The sequence below is a fragment of the Micromys minutus genome (assembly GCF_963924665.1).
Source record: "Micromys minutus genome assembly, chromosome: 25".
Classification (NCBI taxonomy): domain Eukaryota; kingdom Metazoa; phylum Chordata; class Mammalia; order Rodentia; family Muridae; genus Micromys; species Micromys minutus.
The window spans coordinates 41,694,528-41,714,683 of record NC_137960.1 but is presented as its reverse complement, the minus strand read 5'-3'; the positions used below and the strand labels follow the sequence as shown (position 1 = coordinate 41,714,683).

The window sequence follows — 20,156 nt, the reverse complement described above, 5'->3', positions numbered from 1 at the left end:
GGGCACTGAGAGACTTCAGTAACAGATCACACACCTCCAGTTTCTGCTCTAGAGGAAGTATGCATTCTGAAGTAGAAAACCAGAAAAGCTGTACCTCCTAACGTCACTGCTGGGCCGTGTGCCATACAGACATGGAGAGATACAGCTCACCAAGCAGCTGCAGGTCCAACATACAACCCTTCCAGATGGGTACAAGAGGAAGGGAAAATACTATGAGCTATTGGCCCTCTGCCTTTGTATTGGAGCTAACTGGGCAAACGTGATTGATTGCTCTAACCACTGTAGAAACGCATTTGCTCATACTAAATGCCTGGAGAAGCTTCTGCTTTGGAGGCCACAGCTTTTACCCACAAAGCAGAGTTCCACCTGTGAAGAAAGGGCCCTGGGTGAGGAGAAAGATGTAATTGAAAAGAATTTCCTTTCTCCATTCCTAACTGGTTGGTAGATCGTGTCAAGGATACCCCTCTACTAAAATTCTTTTTTCATTTCTTTCCAATACTTACCTACTTTAATCAGGTGACATTTCATTTTGTTATTGTGTGACAGGATCTCATGTGTTCGGGGCTGGTCTCAAAGTCCCTGTGTGGGCCAGGATGACCTTAAGTTAATCTTCTAGCCTCCACTTCCTCTCCAAGGTGCTGGAGTAAGAGGTGTGCATCCTAAGCAGCTATGGAAATTGAACCCAGGGCTATGTCCATGTTGGGTAAGCACTCCATCAACTGAGCTACACCCACAGCCTCAGTCACCTCTTTAATTTTCCCTTCCCCCTTTAAGTAAGGATATAATGTGGGGAGAATATAAATAGCAGGTTGCAAGGACATGATCTTAAATTCTACGACCCAGGTTTGTGTATCTTAAATTATCGAAGACTTTCCTGATTTCCCCTTAGCTCCGGGACAGCTAGAGAGAGCATGTGTGTCTAGCCTATGGGTCACTCTTTCTACATTGTATTGATCAGAGGGTAGTGCTGGCTGGAGTTCTATTACTAGCTGTCTTGGGCCCTGAGAAGAAAAATGCTCTGAGTTTGGACCCCAATATTCATTCCTTCTAGGAAATAAAATTGGCTAATGAGCCTTTGCTATTTGAGGGTTAGCTTATCTGTTCGTTGGGAAATGAGACTATTGTGAATGATTCTGAGAATCACTAACTTTGCCTTAAGAAAAGTTCAACCGGGAACTGGAGAGATGTCTCCATGGCTAAGAGCACTTGCTGTTCCTGCAGAGGACCCATGTTCAATTCCCAGCACCTAAATGGTGGCTCAGAGTCATCTGTAACTCCAAAGGATACAATGCCTTCTGGCCGTTGGTGGAATTGGGTAAACATGGTGCACATACATACATGCAGGTAAACACTCAAACACATAAAAAAATAAATGAAATAAGTCTTTCTTTTTTAAACAACAACAACAACAAAAGCCTAGTCAAAATAAGCAGGTATTTTAAAGCTCTCTGGGTTTCACTGGTATCCTAGGGTGAGCTTAGAAGCCAGTGAGGGCCCTCCCTGTGAAAGGATGCCTGTGGGAAGGCATCCCAGCTGGAAGGTGAAAAACAAAGGAAAAGCAAATTAAGTAAGGGAACCTTGAGCTCATTCTTTAACAATGATGTGTAATGGTAAAACTCCACAAAGGGAGTAGACAGGAAGCGAGGGAACTTGCATGTGTACATCTGAATCATTGTTAGGACTACATTACTGACTTCCTAGGGATGATGCTGGAGAACCTTACCAATCTAAGTGATGTTTTGTGCTTTCTTTCCTTTGTTTCATCTCTTTCAGACTTTCATGACAATTTGTATATTCTCTGCATATCTTAGTGAACAAAACATTACCAATGTAGAGGCAAAGCTGTGCTAACAGAAAAGAGGGAGCAGGGTACCCCAGAAAACACTAACAAAGGAAAGACAGCAGAGAAAAGGCACTCAACCTGCTGCCCCCCTAAAAATAAAGTGTATAAAAGGTTCATAGAAAAACAATAATAGAGAGTTTCCCTGAGAGAAGACAGGAAGAACCTCAAGGAGACAAACAGTGTTTACTATGGAGAAAAGGCTAGGACCAGGGAAGCCGAGCCTTAGCTGCCCCAAGACTTCGCTCAGTGCTTCATTGGCTGCAGAAGCCAGAGCACAGGTAGAGGCACAGCCTGTCAGAAGAGAGGCAGAGCCAACGTGATTCCACCTGAGTAGGCTGTCTGGGCCAGAGAGGAGAAACTGAAGGAGAAGCCAAGCTCAGTCAGGGAAGGGGGGCTTGGAAGCTGAAGGCAGACAGGAACCAGCCCCTGTGTGTGCCCTGTCTCCTCTCCCCACCACCATTGTGAAGAGATGGACAGTACTGAACTTTGAATCTGCAGTGCCTGCCCAAAGGCTATGGCTAGAGTTTCCCCAGTCTGTGGCACCACTGGGAAGTGGTACACTCTTTAAGATGTAGGACCTGTTAGAAGGAACTCAGATCACTGGAGAATTTCATCATGGAAACAAATATTTGAACCCCAGGTGTCCTCCCCTCCCTTCTCCTCTCCTTCCCGCTTGCTACAAAGTCAACAGACCTCTTTCTGCCTCACACTGACTGATGTCCTGTGCTGCCACAGAGCCAAGACCCTGAGACCAGGCAACCATGAACTGAAAGCTCTGAAAATATGAGCCTTTCGTCCTTAAAAGCTACTTCAAGTTATTCAGATGTTTTGTTCGAGTAATAGGAGGATGATTAAGAGAGATAGTGTAGGAGGAGGAAGAAGGGAAAAAAAGAGGAGGGGAAAGAAGGGGGATGGGTGTCGTTCCCCAGTCCAGCAGTCCATGGTAGATCTTCTGTGAGGAAGCAGGGCAGGAAACAGCTGGGGGCTGGAGACCTCAGGCAGTGAATGAGCACACTAGAGCAGACTCTCGGGAGACTGGCTTCAGGGAGACAGCTTCCTTTAATGAGGGTTGAGTGGTGGCTATCGGACTGTGTATACATCACTGGCCAGGGCCTGAGGATGTTGAGGATGCCTCATTTGCGTAAGGAGGAATTCCAGGTGCTACTGGACATAACCTTATAAGCAGAAAGGATGTTTATTCTGGCTACTGGCTACTTGACCTCCTCTGGTGGGGTAAAGAACTGGGACATGCAGGCCTGGAGGTGAGGGGAACAAGCCTACTCCTGGAAACCTCAGAATTAGATTTTTGGGGTTTGGACTCGACTAGTCCCCACTCTTGCTCCAGACCTGTTCCCCACAACTCCACGGCTTCCCCCCACCCCCGCCCCTCAGGCAGGAGAAGGTGACAAATTGATCAGTCTAAAAGCCATAGATGTGTGAAGTCCAGTGCAGAAAGAGGTTCATCTTTCTAGTAATTAGAAAAAAATGTGGAATGGGTAGAAGGCATGAAGACAAGAAATCATGAGATTTCCAACCCAAGGGCCTCTGTGTTCTATGTAAAAAGCAAAATTCTGTAATGAGAGGAGAGAAGTTTGGGGCATGTGTCTCCTTTCTGTAAATTCACAGGAGCGTGTCTTCAGTGTTCTGTGAACCAGAGAGAAAAATATACAAGGAAAGGAAACCTCTCAAGTGAGTCTGGGTGAGGCACTCTGCAGGACAGAGCATCCTCAACACAAAAGTGGTGTCATTAGAAGCAAGCATGCTGCTCAATACCAAATCTTGCCTGAGAAAACTGAAGAAAAGCCCTGGCCATCCATAACAATCCAACCTCCCAAGTCATTTAGGCAAACATGAACAAGACTGCAGACCACGAAATGGTAGAGATTAAACTGAATGACCCATTAAAAAAGCACTTAGTTCAGTGATGGCATCTGTCCATAAATATTAGCTCTTGCTATTCATTAAAAAAAACAACAACACAGTTGCAGATGGCCGCAGTGTTTGTCATCCGGCAGCATGGTTTCTTGTAAATGGCTAAGAAGTCATCAAAATCCCCTGAATGGCTACACTTGGTCATTCTCTCTACGTGATCATATAGAGCCCTTTAGGCCTTGAAGGCTGAATTTCTTCCTTTCTTGGAAATGTGTCCACAGCCCTTGCTCTAGTAAGTTAAATAAGACTGAGTCAGTCTTCAGATTAAGTAAAGAAAAAATTGGCAGAGTTTAAATTGTGGAATCAAGACCCAGAAGACAAGGAGTGAAAAGAACAAGCCAGTTACAATAGGCAACATGGCCAGAATCTGGAGCAGAGAGCCAGATGTTAGCAGACTTATTTAAAAACAAAAACAAAACCATCACCACCACAACAAAAGCTCTGAAACCTCATTACCTATGTAAGTGCCAATTGCTACCACAGATGAGGAACCTATAAAGTATTTTAATGTTCTAAGAAAAAAAAATCTTAAGGAGTGTTCACCAATAATGAGCCCAAGTCATCCCAAATAAAGTATTTCAAGTGGAAAATCTGTGTAGCTGTAGGGGCTGTGAGCTTCTTGCTTGATCCTTTCAACTTTACAAATAAAAGAGGACTATTTATTTCAATAGAACCTGGATCTACTGGTATTTGTAGTCCAAATAAATACTTGATGCATGGGGTACAGGTGACAGCTCCTTGAAATCGGGATTGGATCAGTGGTTTCCACCAGTGATAATACCGAATAGCAAATCAAGAAGACTCTGGACACATAGATCAGGCAGGAATGACACTATAATTGTCTATTCACTCAACTAACCAAAGGGCATGGTTTAAGATTAGTCAGAACTCTATGATCCTCTGAGTTCCCGGGCCTCTGAATCGCTGTCACCTTCTTACCGGTAATCAAACTGAGAGCTAGAATGCTTTGCAAATGAGAGAAGGCTTTGTGGCCATGGGCCCTGAACTTCAAAAATGAAGCTCTATGAGCCACTTAGGAGGCACGATTCTCTGTGTTCACCTTCTCCGTTTTGCCGTGACAGTCAGAACAAACTCCTTTGAGCTGAAAAAAAAAACATCTCTGAGGAATGTTGAAACGACTCTTCTAATCAAGTGATGGTGAAATCACTGTCAGAATCTAAAAATTAAGTTCACCTATTAAAATGCAGGGAATTTCAGTTACACAAACAAGTACTTAGGAATACCCAGGGGAGGGTAGGTATGTAATTTGCTTCAGATTCAAGTAAAATCCATCAGTCCTCCAACTTCTTGCAGAGCTCACTGCAGAATGTACTTAACTCAGTCTGGTACCATGCCAATGGTTTTATATGTGAAAAATAGAAACACATCAAGCCTCATCTGAAACACACACACACACACACACATACAGAGAGAGAGAGAGAGAGAGAGAGAGAGAGAGAGAGAGAGAGAGAGAGAGAGAGAGAGAGAGAACCAAAAGTTATCAGTAGCTTGATTTGGAGCAGTTTCCCATTGCTGGTATTTCTCTGTTTTGTTTTTTATAAACAACAACAAAAATCTATGAAATTCTTCTTTATTAGTTTGTTCTTTGAGGCACTCCTGTGCTGCCAAATCTAAAATGATGTGTTTGAATATATACATGTGTGTTGAACACCACTAGTTCTTCACCGAGTTACCTGATTCTTCAATCTGTCCGTGTTGTAAGTAGATGCATACTGGTCATGTGATGGAGCAGAGACTGAGTTAGAGTTCCATCCCACTAAGGGAGAAAGAACTTAGGTTTTGTTCATTTTGCTTTCTGTTTGTGTTGTTTGTTTGTTTGCTTGTTTGTTTTGTGTTGTTGCTGATAATACCTTTCTTAAAGTGATCTGAATATTTATTTAAAAGAACAAACAAAAAAAAATTAACACTGGAATTAGCATCAAAACATTGTTGCCTAGAAACAAGAAAATAGATTTAGTATATCCATACAAAGACTTAAGCAGAAAGACTACTTGATGGGCATTCCTACGTTTGAGAAGTATCAATGTGGGAACTCGTAGCAACTCTGGATACCAGTGAATAAATTTAGACTTCTATTTCAAGTCTCTTAATTGAAGTGAAAATTGGTACATCAGAAGACTACATCCAATTCAGGAAGGAAAATGAAGTCATGCTGATGTTTATGAAATGTTTGGAGATCCTTGGATACAGATACCATGCAAGTGTCATTTGCAATTATTGGTTAGGTCTTTGAGCATATGCGCTGGGGCTGGAGAGCATGAACTTCGTCATGGGATTTTTATTATACTTAATTCACTGCCATTTGCTGCAGCTGGAGATTCCTATCTCAGTCCCCCTAGGTCATAGGCTCATCTACTTAGAGGCCACAGGATGAGTCTCCTATCCTCAGCTGGCCCTTCAGATTCTCCCCAAATCCCATCGATTTGCCACTTTGTTGTTTTGGGCAATTAGAGTAATTATGCAATTAGGAACTATAGATCTCAAGAGGCTGCATTAGAGCATTTAAATTATTGACCAGACATTTTCATAGAAATTCTGAAGATTCCAGATATTTAGGTCTATGCAGAAGTTATGCATGTGTTCTATTAACTTACTCTCCTGTGACAGTACTTAGGAGCCACGGTAGGGTTTCCATGGATGCTTCAGATGAAATCTTAGTGTTTAGCAAGGTACCTGATTTATGTAATAATTCCAAATGCTTTACAAGTTTGCCACACCCAAAGGATGCAGACTAAACTATTTATTCTTCAAGAGAAAATGCTTTAAAGTTGTTTTTCTTTTTACATTTATTTATTTTATGCATATGTCTTAGTTTGGGTTTTATTGCTGGGAAGAGACACTATGACTCAGGGAACAGTTTTATATAAGAGATAACATGTAATTGGGACTGGCTTCCAGTTTCAGAGGTTCAGTCCATTATCATCATGACAGCAGCATTCAGGCAGACCTGGTGCTGGAGAAGGAGATGAGAGGTCCACATCTTGATCTGAAGGCAGCCAGGAAGAAGACTCCCATCTCCTCATTGAGTGGAGCTTGAGCATAAGGCCTCAAAGCCCACTTCACAGCTGTATACTGCCTCTAACAAGGCCACTCAGTGTCTTTCTTTAATTCATAAAGATTAATATATTTATTTAACAAGCATAAATATACAGATGCTATGTATACATTTTTCTGTCTATGAAGGTCTTACTTTTTGAACATTTAAAGTACATAATCACAATCACATTAATTTTTAAGCACCAAGAAAAACTTGGTTATATTTAATAATGTTCATTAATAGAATTATCTGATCTTCAATAAAACAACAAACTGACAAATAACATGAAGCTGTTACATTGTTGCATGCTGGGAGGTAGAGGTGTAGACATTTCTTTTCCAAAATTAAATACCACTTGAATTGAATCTCTATTCTTTTTTTTATTGGATATTTTATTTGTTTACATTTCTTTTTTCTTGGTATTCTTTTATATTGGATATATTTTACTTACATTTCAAATTTCCTGGATTCCCCTCCATACCTCCTATCGCATCTCCCTCCCCACTGCTTCCATGAAGGTGTTTACCACCCACCCACCCCCTCCGTGACATTCCCCTACACTGGGGCATCAAGCCTTGGCAGGACCAAGGACTTCTCCTCCCATTAATGCCCAACAAGGCCATTCTCTGCTACATATGCAGCTGGAGCCTTGGGTCCATCCATGTGTACTTTTTGGAGAGTGGTTTAGTCCCTGGGAGCTCTGGTTGGTTGATAGGGTTGTTCTTATGGGTTGCAAACTAATTCAACTCCTTCAGTTCTTTCTCTAACTCCTCTATTAAGGACCCCATTCTCAATTCAATAGTTGGATGATAGTATCTGCCTCTGTATTTGTCATTCTCTGGCAGAGCATTTCAGGAGACAGCTATATCAATATCAGGCTTCTGTCAGCATGTACTTCTTGGCCTGAGCAATATTATATGGGTTTGGTGGCTGTATAAGGGCTGAATCCCCAGGTAGAGAAGTCTCTGGGTGGCCTCTCCCTTCAGTATCTGCTCCAAACTCTGTCTCCCTATTGCCTCCTGAGAATATTTTTGTTCCCCCTTCTAAGAAGGACTGAAGCATCCACATTTTGGTCACCCTTCTTGTTGAGTTTCATGTGATTTGTGAATTGTATCTGGGTAATCCGAGCTTTTGGGCTATTATCTGCTTACCAGTGAATGTATACTGTGGGTGTTTTTTAGTGATTGGGTTACCTCACTCAGGATATTTTCTAGATCCATCCATTTGCATAAGAATTTCTGAAGACCATTGTTTTTAATATCTGAGTAATACTCCATTGTGTAAATATACTACATTTTCTGTATCCATTCCTCTGTTGATGAACATCTGGGTTCTTTTGAACTTCTGGCTATTATAAATAAGGCTGCTATGAACATAGTGGAGCATATGTCCTTGTTATATGTTGGACCTTCTTTTGGATATATGCCCAGGAGTGGTATAGCTGGGTCCTCAGGTTGTACTATGTCCAATTTTCTGAGGAACTTCCAGAATAATTTTCATAGTGGTCTTAACAGCTTGCAATCCCACCAACCATGAAAGGTTTCCTCTTTCTCCACATCCTTGCCAGCATCTGCTGTCACCTGAGTTTTTAATCTTAGTTATTCTGACTGGTGTGAGGTGGAATCTCAGGGTTGTTTGGATTTGCATTTCCATGATGACTAGGGATATTGAACATTTCTTTGGGTGCTTCTCAGCCATTTGATATTCCTCAGTTGAGAATTCTTTGTTTAGCTCTATACCCCATTTTTGAATAGGGTTATTTGATTCTCTGGAGTCTAACTTCTTGAGTTCTTTGTATATTTTGGATACTAGCCCTCTATTAGATGTAAGATTGGCAAAGATTCCTCATTTGGTTGGTTGCCTTTTTTGTCCTAATGACAATGTCCTATGCCTTACAGAAGCTTTGAAATTTTATGAGGTCCCATTTGTCTATTCTTAATCTTAGAGCATAAACCATTGATGTTCTTTCTAGAAAAATTTCCCCAGTGCCTGTGTGTTTGAGCCTCTTCCTCACTTACTCTTCTAATAGTTTGAGTATCTGGTTTTATATGGAGGTCTTTGATCCACTTGAACTTGAGCTTTGTACAAGGAGATATAAGGAAGGATTGATTTGCATTCTTCTACGTGCTGACTTCCAGTTGGACTATCACCATTTGTAAAAAAAAAAAAAAAAAAAAAAAAATGCTGTCTTTTCTCCACTGTATAGATTTAGCTCCTTTGTCAAAGATCAAGTGACCATAGGTTCATTTCTGGGTCTTCAATTATATTCCATTGACATACCTTACTGTCTCTATATCAATACCATGCAGTTTTTATCACAATTGATCTGTAGTACAGCTTGAGGTCAGGGAGGTGACTCCCTCAGAAATTCTTTTATTGTTGGGAATAGTTTTTGCTATTCTGTATTTTTTTTTATTCCAAATAAGTTTTCAAATTGCTCTTCCTAACTCTTTGAAGAATTGAGTTAGAATTTTGATGGGGATTGCATTGAACCTGTAGATTACTTGGGCAAGATGGCCATTTGTACTATATTAATCCTGCCAATCGATGAGCATGGGAGATCTTTTCATCTTCTGAGATCTTCAATTTCCTTCTTCAGAGAATTGAAGTTCTTGTCATACAGATCTTTCACTTGGTTGGTTAGAGTCACACCAGGAAATTTTGTATTATTTGGGACTATTGTGGAGGGTGTTGTTTACTGAATTTCTTTTTCAGTCTGTTTATCTTTGGTGAAATGTTTTTTTAAAAAAGAGAGAACAAAGACACAAAATGTCTGCTCATTAACCTCCTTCAATACAATTTTTTGTTCAATATTTAAAACTAAGGAAAAAAACAAGCCCAACACCCCAGTATTTAGCAATTTTGCTTTTAATAAAAGGGACAACTGGTAGACCTCAAGTTTTTTAAAACAACATCCACCACCTGGCTACCTTTTTATAGCAGCTGTTGAACTAGAGAACTGATCAACCTCACATCTTAATGAGCAGACCAGACCAGACCAATATATGTGTATATGATGCTTGCCTTTCAATGAAAAGAACAACTGGTCAACCTCATATGTATAGATATATTAAAAAGAAAAAAAGTTCAGACTCAGCATCTGGTCAACCATGGAATGTGGGAGGGGGGGTGGCACATGCAAATCCAGACATCTGGTCAACCTCCCAGCATGGGACAGGAAGAGGAAATAAAAAATTACCAAGTGCCATTGGGAGTACTGGTCTACCCGGGTCACTCTCTGTGGGCCAAACTTTGAAACAGGTGATTTGATGGGGGCCAAACCTACTCACGCCACTACAGTGTAAGATGGCCTAGTGTGTACCATGTGCATGTCAGATGACCTTAGATGTTAGAAGAGGACATTAAATCCCCTGGAAATGAGGTATGAAAGTTGTAAATAAGAATGGAGTTGTTGATAGGACTGGGAATCAAACTTAGGCCCTTTGCAACAGTAATAAGTAGCTTAATCACTGAGCCATTTCTCCAGCCCCAATGCCTGTAATTTTAAAAGAAACTCAAAGTGTTGTGTATGATGACATTATTGTCAGAATGAGTCTCTTTGTCCACAGGAGACTTATTCAAGTGAAAGCATCAATGAAAAACAGCTATACAAACAGAATTATGTGTTAAAAATCCATCTTAGATCATTGTAATTCTATTACTAAATAATTGATATCATGAATTGATGACTTCTGGAAACAATGGCATCTATAAAGGTGTCATAGATTGTCACCTCCAGTTCCTTTAAGGTTAAGTGCCATGGACAGAAATCACACCTTGTTTCCTCCCTCCACCTAATTTCAATTTTTATAAAAGAAAATTAGGTAAGTATGCATGCCTTGGTTATCACCCTAAGCCAGACTTCACACCAATGAGAGAGTAAGCAAATGGAAATTATTTCTCCTATTCTTCTCTGGCAGAAGTAAATGACATTGACTACTCCAATCTTAATAGAGCTATAATATTATATGTTTAACACAATATATATTTGTATATAAAAATTTTCATAATATAAAATACGTTTATATTATATTTACATATAATTATATATTGTATACGTTGTATACAATACTTATTTTTTATTTTTATATTCATATTATATATGTAAGTATATATAATATAGTTTATAAAGCTATAATAGGAAGCCTCTTAACTATCAAAAAACATAAAAGCATCAGGTGTCATGACACACACCTTTAATCCCAGCACTTGAAAGGCAGAGGGAGATAGGTCTCTCTGAGTTCAAGTCTGCCTGGTCTACATAGTAAATTCTAGGACAGGCTGGAGTGCATGGTCTCAAATCAACAACAACAACAACAACACACACACACACACACACACACACACACGTTTTACAAGTGATTCAGTGGAAAGCAGTTGGGCAACATGACAATGTTACTGTAAAAACTGCTTTAAGGGGAAATTTAACCACTCAATTATTTTCACATATTAATAACCTAAATATTTTAAGCACTAGATTTAATTTTTAAAAACTATTCTTTGGGGTTTAAAGGAGAAATTTTCTATTTTTTATTTATTTCAGCCCACTTTGTAGTGTTTTTAACAATAAAATTTTGCAAGCAAGATTATCCAGAAAGAAAGGCTTACTTCAATATGTTAATGATATAGTAGAAGTTCAAACTTTAACAAAAATAAAACCCAGAGGTTATAAATCCCAAGTCTGGCATTTCTTATCTGCATTTTTTCATTTAGCTGACTTACAAAGCCCTGAAGACCACTAAGTCCCTAACTGTAAAATGAAGATAACGAAGCTTACTTTATAAGTTTACTGTGGGCTAAAATGAGAAAATTGTATAACATGACCTACACATGGACTTTGTGGACATTCACATTCAATTAAACATTGAATTTAATTAATTATTAGGGTCAGCAAGTTCTAGTGAAGAAAGATTAAGATTTGCATCAGTCTGCACTTCTTACAACATGGAATGACATTGGTGAGAGCCACATTTAACAAGAATACTCAGGGCTGTAATCCTTATTATTAATAATAAGGATTATTATTATCCTCCCTTTCCCTCTCAGACAGGACTGCATGCAGTTCAGGCTAACCTCAAACTCACTGTGCAGTCACTGATGACCTGGGCCTCCCGTTCCTCCTGCTTCCACCTCCAAACTGGGGTGGCAGATGGGCACCACCATGCCCAGGTTATTCAAAGCTAGAGATCTAATCTAAGGCCTCGCACTTGCTGAGCAAGCATCCTACCAACTGAGCCACGTACCCAGCCCCTCTGAGTTATCTTAATTTCTTCACCCATGTATCATCTTCTGTAATGCAGTCTTCTCATTTGGAAAATGAGTTTAATGTGGCATCCAAAAGCATGCACAGGGACTCAATGCTCAGAAGCACTTGTTACGCCTGCAAAGAACCCCAATTACTACCCAGCACCCCCATGATGCCTCACAACTATCTATAACACCAGTTCCAGGGGATCTGACACCTCTTTTTGGACTTATGAGAGTATCAGGCACACATGTGGTACACATACACATACATGCAGACAAAACACACACACACACACACACACACACACACACACAAAATAAATTTAACATTTTCAAAAATGTTAAGAAACTTAAAGCATCCAAAACACCATTTTCTAGAAAGAAAGAAAAAAAAACAAATATGAATTTGCTTTACCGGAAGACCACTATCCTTCCACAGGCTCCTCCACGGCCCGGTGGGTGACCGCTATTATCCAAGAACAACACTAAGAGTTACAGTTTGGCCTTCATCCTCGGAAATGGTTGCTTTAGTGTTATAAAAGCTATGTGTTGCCAGTTCCTACAGACTTGCAAGAAGACATTTAATAAAATGATCTGGAACTTAATGTAAACCATGATGGGATATTTCCATGTTAAAAAAAAATAGCTTTAAATTTGCCTTGTTCTAACTCCATTTGAGGGAATCTGAGACTAACACAAGGTGGATGATGCCCAGCACATATGCACCAAATGATGACATCAGAATCTCCAAATGCCCAGGCTTCACTCACCTGTCGTATGTATTTGTCCTGAGAGTAAATAACTCCCATCTGGATACAGGAATTGCCACACATAATTTTCTAAGGTGGACAATGCCAAAAGGGAAGGACTTTACCAGGTTTCCCCTGCCCTGTGGGCAGGAGGCCAAATGCCTGCTCAGCACAGCCCACTTCCTTCCTCCCTCTGCTCAGCACAGCCCTCCCCCTGCCTCCCTCCTCCTTCCTATCTCATAGAGTAATCTTACAGATCATCTTCTACCCAAGGTCCCATCTTCAGCCCTGGAAGTAGATAAATGGATAATGATAAACTCTCAGATGGATTCTCCTTCTAAACTTGGAACAGTGTGATTCCTTCCTTCACATGGTCCTGTGTGGGCAATGATGGCGGCTGGGCTATTGAGAAAGACCAGTTCAGCCTAGGAGAGGATGGAGGACTAGGAATGCATGACGCTGAGCTTCCAAAAGCCCATGTGTCCAACTGTGCTATCGGGGTCTAAAGCATTCAAATCTGTACTGTTGATTGTGCCATGCATGTAAGCAAGGAGCCGTTTGAGATCTTCCCACCAGGTCCAATGTTAGAATCTTTGAGGGAGGTTGTTTTGTTCTTGTGGTTTTGTTTTTAATGCATCTCAGCTACTTTTTATGCAAATCTGAAATTATTTAAAAATGCAAATGTGTTTATTAATAAAACACGAATCCTTTGGCTTTGACGTCAGAGAAGCTGAATCTGAAGCTCCCCATATGTTCAGCTATAGACCCAGGAGCCATTGTTTAGAAGCTACGAAGCTAATTTATCTGCAGATGCTCATACTGTCAGCACTCCTATCATAACTAAGACCTTGAGAATTGCTAATGTAGCATAGCTGTGGGCCATCAAATCAATTTCTATTAGTTATAATGAGGATGTGTCTTAAATAATGTTAAGGAAACCCACACATAGGAATCTTACTGTCATATGTCTTTGCTGGGGTAGACACCCATGTATACAGATATAAATCCATAGCCTGGTCACTATCAACAGCAATCAAGAGATGGCTATGAATGTTACAACTATACACACCTGCTTACATGATACATCATAGTAGAAATGTGCATTCTCACTTGGAGTAAAAAAATGAAATAAAGGCTCTAAGTTAAGTCCTTCACGTGGCATTATTAGTATCTTCCTCTTCTTTCTCAGTTTGGAGAAACCAAGGAAATATCTTACCACCAACTACAACTCACATGGTAAATAAACTGGTCTTCCTCAGCTTGACTTTTCCTCATCCGGGTAGAATTCCTTTGACTTTACATCATGAACAAACGTCATTCTTGTTTGTGTTTTCTTCAAGTGAATATATTAAATTTTAGTTTTAGGGGCCACATTGGCAGTTTTTATGCTGTAAATTACTTATTTTTCTTCTCAGAGAAATGGGTTCATATAAACTGTCAGAAGGACTCCAATCAGATATAACAAGAACTGCCCTGATATCCAAGACAGTTCCAAGGCACACTACAGTGTGTCACTATGGATGTATTGTGAAGTGTTCTCTATACATCTGTGGAAACAATTGAGATCAGTGGTTCAATAACCTTCCTAATACAGTTCCCTCATGTGGTGACCCCAACCACAAAATTATTATTATTTGGTACTTTGTAACTGTAATTTGGCTACTGTTATGAGTCATGATGTAATATCTGTGTTTCCAGACAGCCTTAGGTGATCCCTGTAAATGGGGTGGTTGACCCTCACAGGGATCATGACCTACAGGTTGAGAATTAATTATCTAGATTCATACCTGTCTGGAATTCTGCAGCTGCCTTCAGGCCTGTGATGCCATTTTGTCCAGCACCACTGAGATATCCCAGAAAATCAAGAACTATGTGTCTATAAGCCCAGTCCCATAGGAGGAGAGCAGTTCATAAAGTCCTCTCCACTGGAGGCACTGGTGACACCGGGGAAGTGGGGGGCCGGCAAACTGATTTCTGTGTAGGTCACCGGATGCACTACCTGATGGTTTGACATTCCCACAAACCACTTAGCTTCTTTGATGACCATCACCCAAATGAAAAATAGTAATATATTCTCACAAACTATGAAGATCTGTGAAGTACATGATCAGAACCCACACAGGCTTGGGCTCCTGTAAAATCTCATTAACTTCCTTACCAGGATCTCAGAAGTGTCACAACCTGAAAACATGGTGGGGTTTTGCTTGCTTATTTTTGGTATCTTTGTTTTCTGTAAGTGTGTGTGTGTGTGTGTGTGTGTGTGTGTATGTGTGTGTGTATGTGTGTGTGTGTGTGTGTGTGTGTGTGTGTGTGTGTGTATCTGTGTGTCTGTGGGGCGGTAGGGAAGGGCACACATGACATGCACATATATGGAGGACAACTTTGTTGAGTCAGTTTTTCCTTCCACCTTCACCTGAATTGTGGGCTCTGGGGATCCAACTCAAGTCACCAGGCTTTGGTAACAAGCACTTTTACTCACTGAGCCATTCCACCTGCCCCTGATACAGAGTTATTTAAGAGCTCACACTTATGAAAGGCACACTTCTAAGATGTTATGCCATGGTCAGTCATTCTAAACTACAGGTCCTGTTGTAGGGGATGTAATACAGTTTCTCACTTTAAGGAAAAACGCAGTCATGTCTAATTTTGCTTTGCATTGTTTGAATTGGAAAAAAATAGAATATTCTGTCTCTGTCTCCCTTGGTCTCCCCCTCTCTGTCTCTCTGTTTGTCTGTCTATCTGTCTGTCTGTCTGTCTGTCTCTCTCTCTCTCTCTCTCTGTCTCTCTGTCTCTCTCTCTCTCTCTCTCTCTCTCTCTCTCTCTCTCTTTCTCTCTGTCTCTCCTACCTAAGACCACCTCCTCCTTCCTTATAATGATGGAATGGTGTTAAGGATTTTTCTCTTGTATGAGACAGAAAAGAAAGAGAGAGAAAAAGAAAGAGCGAATTATATAAGAAAACTGTAACTGTCTCTGTCAATAAATGGCCTAACAAATAGCCCACATTTGTGTTTCATTAAGAATAGTTAATTTAATAAGCATCTCTTATTACTTTCCTCTGTAAATGATGACAGAATGTATCTTTCCAATAGTGAAAATGTCACTGTCTGTTTCAGAGATGTGGCGCTGGATTCTTTCGCACATTGTCAGGAGAATGTTCACCCTGTGACTGCAACGGTAATTCCCATGAGTGCTTGGATGGCTCTGGACTCTGTCTGGTAAGTCAGGGACATGTGGCTGTAGATGGGGACTAATCAAGCTCTTCTCTACATCCCTGCATTCCCTATAAAACACAGTGTGTCAACGCCTTCTGACTACGAGTGGCCCCTCCCCTGGCAGCTGGCTTCCTGCTGTAGACCAGTGGTGGAAAGTCTTACACAGAGGAGGACCCCCACCTTCCACATTCCTCTGTAACGGTGTAATCAGCCATGTGCTCAGCTTCATCTCACATAAACCACATTAAAGCAGTTGTACCATAGCCTGTTGTAGCACGTAAGACAATCAGGTCTATGGGCCCAAATTAGTTTTTAAAGAGTTATCTAAACCAGATAGCCAATGGAGACAAATGCATTGTCCTTCTGCTGATCAATTCTGCAGGCAAGCCTGAAGGAGACTTTTCCCCTCCTTCCCTAAAATGAAGTTCCCAACAGACTGCTTTTCAGACAGCAAGATATTGATGGACTCAGAGGAGGCTGCTAGTCCAAGACCTTGCTGAATTCTTCACATTTTCAAGAATGGACTGACAACTTAGTAAAACTTAGCACTGGAGTACTGACCAGAGTGGCTCCCAGAGAAGCCATGCCCACATTTAAACTTGTGCATTCTGATCATGTTCCTCCTAAACAACTATAAAACAGGAAAATTCTGTGCTTCAGATTTCCATATGGAAAAAGAACCTTCCCCAAACTGCCAGAGCAGTTTCATTTAAAGCACAATAATGCACTCAAAATTACGTAATTATCCCTACTGAACAGACAATTTTATTGTAAGTGGCCTCTGCAGCATGTGACTTAAAGTTGCAATTTGACTCACATTTCACATTAAGATGCAAATTAGAAACAGTTATTATGCACCTAGCAGTTGTCACTTTTCTAGAGACAAAGAATAAACTGGGGAACCATTAAGTTGCTATTTTGTAGGGTTTTTTTTTTTAAACATGATTTTTGTTTTACTCTCTCCCCCTACCATGGTCTTAAATAACCATTACATCCAGGATGTCCTTCACAGCCCTGTAGGCATACACAGCTGCCAAAATCTACCTCTTTTTAATGCTTGCATCTCCGGTTTCCTGTTATTTTAATCCCAGTGACATTTGGGGGGAAATCCCATGCATACACTTGAACTAACAATGTACATTGCTGATAATGTGACCAATTAATACAGCTTTTTGTTACCTGATTTCTTGAACTGTGAGACAAATGGGGTCACCAAACCTACCAGCTGCCATTAGGCAACTGGTAAGATGAATGATCAGAGTTAAAGAGGCAGAAAAGCTCACTCTGATGGTGTCCTTTAAGAGCAACAATAGAGCTATACAGCTGTGATGTCAGAACAGGGACAGCTGTAGGCTTTGATCTGGACATTAGCTTCTGGGAGGATTCAGCATCTCAGGACCCTTTCCCGACTCGACTAAGGTAGCACACTAGGCCATTAAATGCTTATGTGTGTCAGCTGTCAATCTTCTTAGTTGTAAGATGGAAAATTCACACAGAAAGAACTAACCGTTCCTCTCAAATAGATGGCAGCTGCCCCATCGATACTCTATTCAGAGAGAAATATGGTTGTTCTTCTAATTTAATAAGATATGCTCAGTGTGAAAATAATAAGCATTGTGTGTGTGTGTGTGTGTGTGTGTGTGTGTTTGAAATTCAAGGGGAAAAAAATCACCCACAACCTATTCTCCAAGTTTTCATATTTCTATCCTTATAAATTTAATTTTTTAAAAGTGCACAATTTATGTTTAAATATAAATAAAAGAACATTAGCCTAAAAAAGGACACACACATACCCCTCCCAAAAGATTCATAGGGTATCACTAAGGTTACCCTCTACAACCTGATGGGAAGGCACTCTTGCTGAAGACACCGATAACTTACAATACTGAATGTGGAAAAATTGAACTGTTACCCAACTAGAAGCTTTTTTTTCTGTTCACTAGCTTTTATGGTGCTAGGAGGTAGTTTTCACACATCATAGGAGAAAAGTGATCATCAACATTACCCAGCTACAAACCCCAGACCTGCAATAGCAACTTGTCTGAAAGATACACCAGTATAATATTGACACAAATGTTAGGGGAGAAACCAAACACTATCTGCTGGGCTTTAAGGCCCAATCCACGAGATGAAATTTATACCTGCTAAAGTGACCAAGAATCCAAGGCTAGATAATGTTGTAGTAAATATTTTAAAATATTAAAGGTTTATCTCTTTACCAGCCCTGAGGTCTCACTCCTCGGGCCTGACCCTGATATGGAGCCATGTGTACCTCAGGCGCCTGGTCTGAGCTGCCACCAGCCCAACCTGTTCTCAAAACTCCCTTCCCTGGCAGTCTTCTACTGCCTGTTCTCTGCCCCTGTCCCGGGGTGTTTCTGTACCCCAAAATCCCACATAAATAAATACAACTCTACAGCCCGATAGCTTTTCATACAGGTTTATATATTCATCTCTCAATCCACAAATCCTCTACACAACAAGATTACATCAAATAGACAAAGATACAAACTGCCCTTCTATATGAGATATTACACCTGTAAAATTCTTAATGTTCATAGCTGTTTAACACCAATCAATCCCACCTGGGTCTAACTGGTCCTTGGGAACCTCCATCTTGCCAAGACCTCTCCTCAACCTCTCTGACCTGCTCAGGCCTCTCAGCCCTCTCCACCTCCTTCATCCCACCCAGTCACTGGCTTCCCTTAATTTTACTAATTAAAATGGGAAGGTTCAGTTGGAGTCAACTAACCCTGCTCGGGGGAAGTGTAATTAACATTAAAATACAAACAGCTTCAGGACAATCTACAAGATAAGAGATTGACCTTAGGAAAATCTATCACTGTTATTTTGCTAAAGAACCACAGCAATAAAATCACTATTGATGGACATATTGCTATTTACAAGTTTTGATGACTTTTGAGCTTATTGAAAAAAACAAAAAAACAAAAAAGCAAAAAACAAACAAACAAAAAAACCTCTTGGTATTTTGCAAATAGCCATCAGTTTGGTTTTATGATAGCCAAAGTTTGACACAAAGTCAAAAAGTCTTAAGCTCCAAAAACAATGCTGGTACCCATCAGTATAGGATGTGCCAGGAATTGGATTTGGATACTATGTACTCTGTGCAATGTCCACCACTGCCTTATAACACTTGTTCCTTCTCTTACATTCCCACCTTAATGACAGCACCATTCTGTCAGAGGTCCCACTGTCTTCAACTTCCATTTCTTCCCCAACATTTGATCTGATCCCAGATCCCAACAATTCAAACTGTTAAGAAGCTGCCTCTTTTCTATGACTGATGCTACTACCTCAGTTTAGGACCGTACCACCCCTCCATGACTGATGCTACTACCTCAGTTTAGGACCACACCACCCCTCCATGACTGATGCTACTACCTCAGTTTAGGACCGCACCACCGTCCATGACTGATGCCTCAGCCTCCCAACCACACACTGTGCTCCCTCTGTCAGCAGATGGCAGTGCAGTTGTCTTTCAAAAGCCCAAGTCAAAGAATCCCACTTTTTAAGAAGCTCCAAAGGTTCCTGCCTCCAGCCACGCTGAACACATTGCTACCTACTGAAGCCATCTCTGCACTTGTCCCCTAAGGGAGACTTCTTGAAGGACAACTTCAAAACCTGGTTCAAATATCAACGTCTCCTCTGAGCCTTCACATTCCTCAGTCATGTCCCTGAGTGCACGAAACTGGTCTTTGTTTCTTTCTCGAGTCTATGAGTTCCTGAAATAAAGAAACTGGGTCTTCCTCCTCTTAGTACCAGTTTCAGCTTCTTATCTGTCATGCATTGGCTTCACGCAAGCTTGTCACCTGAATGGATGCACTGGGTACTGAAATGATAAGATAGTGACTTCAATGCAAAAAAATCCCATTTAATTTATCTTTTAATTTATGAGCTGCCTATGCCACTCCTTTTGTGCAGTATAAGATAAACTGCCCTTTCAGGAGACTATGGCTTGAACCCAACTCAGAGTAACTAATTAGCACTTAATTCTCTCCAGATACTTGTTTCTCTGACTGGCACCCAGGCCAGCAGCTTTAGTACTTCTATAGGAGCTTGACTGATACATGGCCTCTCAGGTTGCCGCCCAGATGTCC

At 40.7% G+C, this 20,156-nt stretch overlaps 1 protein-coding gene across 1 annotated transcript in view; it reads left to right on the top strand.

The window, feature by feature from the left end:
• The window catches only part of LAMA4 (laminin subunit alpha 4), a 148,185-nt gene that overhangs the window by 21,999 nt on the left and 106,030 nt on the right, over positions 1-20,156 (top strand). The window contains exon 2 of the mRNA XM_080938313.1: positions 15,943-16,044. Within this exon, the coding sequence (XP_080794439.1) occupies positions 15,943-16,044 (102 nt within the window). The remainder of the gene's footprint in view (positions 1-15,942; positions 16,045-20,156) is intronic.